The 9425-nt window shown below is 39.0% G+C and overlaps 1 protein-coding gene across 1 annotated transcript in view; it reads left to right on the top strand.

The window, feature by feature from the left end:
• Window positions 1-364: 364 nt before the first annotated feature.
• The window catches only part of LOC126378860 (protein neuralized), a 56227-nt gene continuing 47166 nt past the window's right edge, over window positions 365-9425 (top strand). The window contains exon 1 of the mRNA XM_050027335.1: window positions 365-772. Coding sequence (XP_049883292.1) covers window positions 745-772 — 28 coding nt within the window. The 5' untranslated portion in view covers window positions 365-744. The remainder of the gene's footprint in view (window positions 773-9425) is intronic.

The raw sequence follows: 9425 nt of genomic DNA, 5'->3' as shown, positions 1-9425 counted from the left end.
ATTAGGTAACGACTACTTTTTAAAAACCAGTGTTGCCATAATGCATGTTTAATTTCTACTATTTTAGACAATACCGGTTTTTGATTATTTTGTTTCGTTTATTTATTATAATTAAAAATTTTATCAGAACATTAAAAAAAAATGGGAATTTACCTAATAATATCTGAATAAGGCTGAATTATTTCTCTTTCAAATGTATTGATTGTACTTTTAAACGGTACGATTCCGGTTAACAAAGAAGGACAGTATATAAAGCGCCCGTTTATTTGTTTTAAATTCGAATACACGTAGTAAAAATCGATAACATATACCTCAGCTGTCAAGTAAAATATCTGAACGCATATCCGAACGGAAACATCGCAACTGTCTGTCAAACTGATTATTGTAGCTCTGCCGTAATTACTTTAATTAATATTATTGAAAAACATTACAATTATAAGCAATAATGTGAAATTATTACGTGCAATATATACTTGTTACTCCAAACTACAATTCCAACCCAACTTAACTAATAAGTTGTGAGATTCTTATAAGAAAATTTACACACAGAACGGTGTAGTAGAAAAAATATATATTTCGTTATAATAATGTAAATATGTACTTGTAAAGTTCATAGTTCAGATTTTTACACGTGATGGGTGTTAGGAGTGCTAATTGACTTTATAAACTGGCCGATTAACGCGGTGTTTACACAACAATTGTGTCGAGTTAGATTGTGAGTTACGGGCGTGTGAAAGCTTCGAAATGGGCCAGACTGGCAGTGCCATGCCGGGTAAGTGCCTCTTATTAGTATTCCAAACACATATACAACAGTTCTAACAAGAATTTAATGGGAAAAAACAACGCTTCCTGTATATAACCTTCTTTCACAGATTATATCAGTTTATCTTTTTAATGTGTTGACTTGTGTTTAGTATTTATCAATTATCATCATTAATACGTAGGTAATAATAGTGTCTTTTAAGTACTTTTGAGAGATTTATGTATAATAAAAACACACCTTCTTTAATTTTATAACATATATATTTTCCTCTACATTTAACAATCAAATACTTATTAGCATATAGCACAATTTTATAACAAATCAAAATTGCATCCACGTCCGCCAAAACAAAAAACAATCTACCACCTCCAAACGTTTTTCTTTTTTCATATTTTAATTTCGGCCAGTGTTCCAATGTCTCTTAAACATTTTACTAGGTTAGAAATGACCTTACATATGTGTTTTTAATCAGTAACAACTTTTTGTAAGAATGTGTATTACCTTTTGCCAAGGCTTGTCTATGCAGGTTTTAAAAGCTGCAGTAGTTTTAGGCGAATGAGATAGTCAACAAAAATATTTATGTAAATTTTAAGACTGTTTTTTTTAATGGGTTTAACGGCTCTGGCCTAGTAGCCTTTTAAGCGTCATTAATTGATCACATCACTTCATTGTTTAGTTTGATGTTTTGTTAAATAATTAGGCAAAGTAACATTGACTTCACGCCAAGAATGTTACCTGAAGAAGCTTTATGTTACTTTATCTAACTCAATAATAGAGTTTAGAGTTGAGGTAGGTGTTACATAAAATTTTATAAAATTGTTATTAATTAAAAGGTGAATAAGTGTATTGTCAGGTAGAGTGTGTCTTCCAGCGAAGACAGCTACTCATAATTAGCTAATCTATGACCACTCATTCTTCTGAATGCTCCAGTATATCTTTTCTCTTGAGTCGCTTCCTATAAGTTTGACTGGTAAGCTGGATTGCCAATTCATTGGGATGTTTTTTCAGCCTTGCTTGGTAGTTTAGGACTGACCCCTAATTTCATCCTTCACTGTATTCATTTTCAGGTTGTCATGAATTTCTGCATTTGTTATGAACCAAGGAGCGTTGCAAATGGTTCTCGGGATCATGTTTTCAGGACAATTCACTTATACCAAATCTGCTCATAGTAAACAAAAAAAAAAGATACTGATTGCAGATATAGCCAGGAAAAAAAATAATTAAAAGGTGAAAGAAGTCAAGTAGAAGTTAATAATAATATATATGTGTGTATGTATGTTATATTTTTATTTATAAGTGACAAATTGTATTTAAATATAGTAGAAGTTAATTTTGACTGATATACTTTTGGACTGTAAAGTATAATTATTGCTCAATTGGTAATAAAAAAAAATATTTCAGTGTTGAATGGATTTATAAAGTCAGGCATACCATATTTTTATTTTTTGTAATCTAATTTTTATTCCTCCACCGTCGTCGTGGTCTGCCTCGTCGTCGACGACCCTGTGGGGACGACGGTGGAGGGACGAGCTGGACGCCTTCCGGCACACTTGGCAGAGCGATGCCCAAGACAGGGAGGGTTGGAGAAAGAAGGGGGAGGCCTTTGCCCAGCAGTGGGACACTAACTAGGCTACAGAAAAAAAAAAATATTGAAGCCACTCGATAAATAGCCGATCGTACTACGGTTTAGCTTTCCTGTGATAAGAAGGGATCTCCTTGAATGATAGTCGATATTTGCTTTTTTGCCCAGCAGGTTATAATGACCTTTTAATATGCTATCGCGGAGCTCCGTGCGTCGTATCGAACTATTTGCTCATACTTGTATGGCGCGCGTGGATCTCTCCTATGGCCCTTCCAACCTCTTTTTTAATTCCGAGGTCCAGTCGTAAGGCGGTGGGGACACGATGCATAGGTCCTGGATTTGAACCCCGGTTAGGATCATCATCATCACCAGCCCATTAACGTCCCCACTGCTGGGGCACGGGCCTTCCCTATGGATGGATAGGAAGATCGGGCCTTAAACCATCACGCGGGCCCAGTGCGGATTGGTGGTTATTAACGACTGCTAATGCAGCCGGGACCAACGGCTTAACGTGCCTTCCGAAGCACGGAGGAGCTCGAGATGAAAACTTTTTTTTTTTGTGGTCACCCATCCTGTGACCGGCCTTTGCGAAAGTTGCTTAACTTCAACAATCGGAGACCGAGCGCGTTTACTGCTGCACCACCGAGCTCCTCAATATTTACGATACGTCTAAAAAAATCACTTTGGTTTTTTTTTTCTACCTTTAATGGGTTTGCTCTTGGAGCTCGCCCAGAAGGTGCCCGTTCACTCTGGTCTTGAAAGCACCTGGGTTATATGCATTGGAAACACAGAAGAAGGACGTAATATACGATTCCGACGACCCGATTACTCTAGCCATAGAGGCGGCCAATCAGCTCGCGACACCAAACACTTCAGAACCCCAATACCGACCCCGCCGGCGTGGTCGACGATTTCCCCTCATTCAGCGCTTATCGCTATCAACCCACTAGAGTCGATTAATAATTTAAAATGTTCTTCCTCTCAGACGACGCCCTGAGCCGAGGTTCGCGCCCATTTGGGCACCCTCAGGCCTGTTGTCTTAAACTTTCTACCGGTCCCCATTTGTCCGGCCAAGTAGTTAATGCCATCTGCGGCGAATCTATAAAATAAGTCACGTCAAAAAAAATGAAATACAGAAAACGGCAGAGAATTCAATTCCTTTTGCGGGTTTTCGGGGCGCAGAGTTACTATACGTATTCTTAATTCTATAACATAAGCCTACTTCTAAGAGTTGCCCGCTACTGTACTAATCTATAAAAATGATTAATTAATGTAATGTTATCAACAAATCCATCATTTAGTATCAAAACGGGCCAATGTGGGATTAACACATTGAATAATTTTACTGATACCAATCTAACATTGAAGATACTAGAAATTAGTTCAATGTTGATTCTTCTTCTTATAATCCACACGTGGATTGTGAGGTGGATTACCGACCCCATCAACCCTGGTGACAGGGTTATTACTGAGCCGAAAGGCCCCTGACATGGCTCATGTAACGACTACGTACTTACATACATACATACATAAACTCACGCCCGTAATCCCAAATGGGGTGGGCAGAGCCACAAGTAATCAAAGACAACTTGCAGCCACTGTTGATACGAAGTCCAAAGATGGATATGATGAACCTTATGGTGATAAGGGATCAGCCTATCGCCCATAACATTAGTCCATCATGTTAGAGGACACAATCCCTCCGTACTACGTACTTACATCAGTAATAACCGGGGCCAACGGCTTAACGTGCCTTCCGGAGCACAGATCATCTTACTTTCGGACAATCGGGTGATCAGCCTGTAATGTCCTAACCAAATTAGGGATCACAAAGTGATTTTTTTTGATCCGTCTTGCTTTTTTGTAATTGTTTTAGTGGAAATTTGATATGATGTTGTTGTCTTTTTTTGTGTGTGGCGTCCTTTTATAATAAACTTTTTCTATTCTTTTTCTATTCTATTGATTTGTCCCCACCGGGATTGCGAGCACAACGCTCAACCACTGGACCACGGAGGCCATTGCAACTCACGCTTAGCTATATTCTGTTCTTGTAAATACTCAAGAACAGCTGACGATCAGCTGTTGTGCAAGTTACCTGCCATTTAAAAGAAAAATATTTTTTTCTTTGTTTTTTTTTCTTGAAGGCGCACGTGCAGTCTTCAATAGAGCCTATGCAAAATGGACATTTGCTCCAATAAATGAATTTGGACTTTAAATGCAGCTGTATAAGAATGTAAATAGGATGTAGCGGTTAAAGCGAGAAAAAAAAAGTATTGTACAATTCCTATTCGTATTTAAAGTAAAGGTACCTGCTTTTTAAAATCAGCTGATCGAGAAAGGTAGTGGGTTCGAGTCTCGGGCCGATCATATGGTTGTTCTCACGGTGTTTTTATATCCATTTGATTTTGATATTATTACATACTATATATAATACAAAACAGACTATATACGTCCCACTGCTGGGCACAGACCTCCCCTCAATCAACCGGAGGGGGTATGGAGCATACTCCACCATGCTGCTCCACTGCGGGTTGGTGGAGGTGTTTTTACGGCTAATAGCCGGGACCAACGGCTTAAGGAGCCCTCCGAAGAACGGAATCATCTTACTTTTTCGGACAATCAGGTGATTCAAGCCTGAAAAGTCCTTACCAAACAAAGGACAGTCACAAAGTGAATGTCCCCATCGGGAATCGGACCCGGACCTCCAGATCGTGAACCTAACGCTCTAACCACTAGACCACGGAGGCTGTTGATATTATTCATTTATCTTAAATTCAGTTTTCACTAACACAGTTGGCTCGACCATTATAGGCGGCGATACGGCTCACCTATCACGTTGGTCTAACAGAAAGCTCGGTGAGGTGTGGGTACTTAGTTCATCTTGCGATGGATGTACTGGCTACCCCAATTGGGATATAGTCATGCTTAAGCCACTGAACCGATTTGGATGAAATATTGTATCGAGATAGTTTGAAACGTAGCTAACTACTTGGGATAGTTTCTATCCCGGAATTCATCCCCTAAAGGGTTAAAAAGGGGGAGGGATTTGACATGCCGTTTCTATGATTTGTTTTGAAGTTTCTAATCAAAATTTCCCGAATTAATTACTGCTTAATGGTCATGGTTAATAAGGGTCCGTCATACAGCACCGGAAGCACGTATTCGTGAAGCAAATAAAGGTACGTTCACACCGGATGCACGTTTCACGAGCGGGAGCTACGTCGCGTTAATGTTGCTCGCAGCGTTCCGGGAATATTCCAAAAGTGGGAATATTTCACTCTTTAATAGGCTAGTTTCCAATTAGTTCAAATTCAAATTCAAAAATATCTTTATTCAATAGGTAACATAGTTACACTTTGAATCGTCAATTTTACATAACGAACGTCTCATCCGCCTAAAACTACTGCAGCTTCCCACAACCTGTATAGCCGGGGAAAAGAAGCTGCAAGAAAAACCTCGGCACAGGGCCCTGGACGTTCTTTAAAAAAAAAAAACATAAAATATTGGTATGCAATTGAGTAATTTAGCTGCCTAATATCAGTTCTCAGACAGTTAATCCCATGCATTCATATCTTCTAAATAATATAATAACCTTTTTTGTAAAGTTTTTGTTTAACGACTGTCTTAAAACAGTTGAAAGGCAAATTCTGAATGTCAATGGGAATCTTATTGTAAAAACGTATACATTGCCCCTTAAAAGATTTAGTAATCTTATGTAATCGACTGACTTGTAAAGCAAGTTTATTTTTATTCCTGGTATTAGTCAAATCAGTTACTTTTTACTAAACGTCAAAACACGAAATTCCCATGGTATAAGCTATGTGTATACTCCAACTCTCCCATCTGATTACCCCCAGAGGAACAGAGCGTGAACGTGCGTTCCTTTCGTTTTTGCAATTGGGATTACAATGCGTAAGAGCAGAAATGTGCAAAACCCCACCGGGCCTAGCAAGGCCGGTCGAAGGCATTATGACAAAAAAAGAAGAAAAAAATTAAGAAAAAAACTCGGGCCATCTGTCGGCGCACGCGTCGGCGCGTGGCAACCGACCAATGAGCGCGCAGACATATGCCGTTCGAAATTTGAAAGTTTAAATTTGGAATTGTTTGCTTATTGGGTCTTATTATTATTTCTTATTACTTCGATTTTTAATTTTTTTTATTTTTTTTGTAAAGGAGGTCTGTTTGGTGACGTATAGAATTTTTTATTGAAAATAATTTACCGATGCACAAATCATATTACTTTCGACACTCGACTGATACTGGGTTTAGGTTCCAGCCTCTATAAATATTACTATGTATTTCCGTGGTCCAGCTCACGATCCGGAGGTCCCGGGTTCGAATCCCGGTAGGGAAATATCACAAAAATTACTTTGTAATCCCTAGTTTAGTTAGGACATTACAGGCTGATCACCTGATTCTCCAAAAAGTAAGATGATCCGTGCTTCGTAAGGCACGTTAAGCCATTAGTCCCGGTTACTACTTACTGATGTAAGTAAGTAGTCGTTACATGAGTCATGTCAGGGGCCTTTGGTAGCTCAATAATAACCTTGCCACCAGGGTTGATGAGGTTGGTAATTCACCTCACAACCCACACGATAGAAGAAGAAAAAGCGCCGATTGAGGGAAGTCTATGATGATAAGACAATGACCACATTCCTGGCTAATATGTGAACTTTAGAGTGACATTTATAACAAAGAAGCGATGTGGTACAATGCACCACATGCTTAGGGCACAGATCTTAGAAATAATAGTGATATGCCCTCAGCACTTGAGGAGCTCGGTGGCGCAGCGGTAAACGCGCTCGGTCTGCGATTGTTCAAGCTCAGCAACTTTCGCAAAGGCCGGTCATAGGATGGGTGACCACAAAAAAAAGTTTTCATCTCGAGCTCCTCCGCGCTTCGGAAGGCACGTTAAGCCGTTGGTCCCGGCTGCATTAGCAGTCGTTAACCATCAATCCGCACTGGGCCCGCGTGATGGTTTAAGGCCCGATCTCCCTATCCATCCATAGGGAAGGCCCGTGCCCCAGCAGTGGGGACGTTAATGGGCTGATGATGATGATGATGCCCTCAGCACTAATTACACGAGTCCGCATGTCGCTAGAAGAGGTTGGAAGGGCCAAATGAGCGGGAAACGCGCGCCATACAAGTATGAGCAAACAGTTCATACTTCAACTTTGCACTCCACTCGTCCGCAAACTTTACGACGGAGCTCCGCGACAGTATATTAAAATGTCGTTTCGTGCATTGTAACCTGCAGGGCAATAAGTAAAATATCGACTATCATACAAGGAGATCCCTTCTTATCACAGGAAAGGTAAAAATCTTAGTATGATCGCGCGAGCGGTGAAGGAAAACATCGTGAGGAAATGCGTTTCGGAGGTATGAGACCTAGTGTGCGTTACCCCAACAAGAAAGTATCTCCTAGAGTTATATGAGTAGAACGTATAGTTGGTGCCTTATCTGCTGTAAATGTGCGCCCACATAAAAAATGTGTGCCCCCTGTCGTTTCGAAAAAAAATCGAAAAAACGATTCTTGCTGGAGTAACGTTTTTCTAGCAGGAAAATTCTAAACGAATGATCGGAGAGAGAAAAACTGTGCATGGCCAGATAGCTTATATGTGTGCCAAAATGTGCCCCCAAAAATAAAATCTGTGCCCCTTCAGATTTTCGAGATATTGCATTTCCTGCTGGAGTAACGTTTTGATGAATAGTATATCTCTAAAACCATTGCATGTGCCCCTGTAGAATAAACATACGCGAGTAGCTCTTAATGTGTGCCCCTTTGTGCCCCAATTAGATTTTAGAAAATATTTATAGTTTTCAAGTTATCGCGGTTTTATGAAAACCCGAAAAAACATCGCAGCGCCTAAATGAGACAAGGCATAACTTCGCTGAAAACTGTATTCGGTCTTTCTTGACGCTAATAATAACCATACAAAGTTTCAAAAATGTTCATGCATGCGTTTTTGAATAATCTTGCTAAAAGTAAAAACGATGGTGTCATAACTTTGACGGCAAAATACAAGGAACTGGCACAATCCCAGATGTGTAGGTGTAAACCAAAATCTTGTGCCTTTAGTCAAAAATATATGGTGAAAATATTGAGCTTCAAATGTTACGCATTAAGTAAATATAAACAAAAAACCAAAATATGTAAACAACGGCTGGTTATCCGACCAAATTTGAATGACTACTAAAAAGCGACGGATTCATACATATCGATGACCTTCTTTACTTTACTCACTAACCGGTTCACACGTGTTGTGCCTGAGTACACTGAAGTAGAAAAGTAATAACTAATAAAATAAAGTTGTTATTGGATTATATTTTAATAGCTGTTTCTATGACCTTACACATGATTAAGTACATTTATAAGAGCCATTTTCAAATAAAATGTACATGTGACTAACATGCTCAAAATCGTGACCAAACTGTTTTGTGACATACCTGTATTTTTATACTAATGTAAATAATAATTTCCACATCAACAAGCTGTTTCATTTATATAGTCACAAGGTGCATTTAATATATTTTTTAATTAGCCCTCAAAACTTTTGAACGCGACTGTAAGGACAACAGCTTAGGTATAATACGTCCAATAAAGAAGGTCCTCGTTAAGTATGAATCCGTCGCTTTTTAGTAGTCATTCAGATTTGGTCGGATAACCAGCCGTTGTTTACATATTTTGGTTTTTTGTTTATATTTACTTAATGCGTAACATTTGAAGCTCAATATTTTCACCATATATTTTTGACTAAAGGCACAAGATTTTGGTTTACACCTACACATCTGGGATTGTGCCAGTTCCTTGTATTTTGCCGTCAAAGTTATGACACCATCGTTTTTACTTTTAGCAAGATTATTCAAAAACGCATGCATGAACATTTTTGAAACTTTGTATGGTTATTATTAGCGTCAAGAAAGACCGAATACAGTTTTCAGCGAAGTTATGCCTTGTCTCATTTAGGCGCTGCGATGTTTTTTCGGGTTTTCATAAAACCGCGATAACTTGAAAACTATAAATATTTTCTAAAATCTAATTGGGGCACAAAGGGGCACACATTAAGAGCTACTCGCGTA

The sequence above is a fragment of the Pectinophora gossypiella genome, chromosome 27 (assembly GCF_024362695.1).
Source record: "Pectinophora gossypiella chromosome 27, ilPecGoss1.1, whole genome shotgun sequence".
NCBI lineage: Eukaryota > Metazoa > Arthropoda > Insecta > Lepidoptera > Gelechiidae > Pectinophora > Pectinophora gossypiella.
This window is presented reverse-complemented; position numbering and strand designations above follow the sequence as displayed.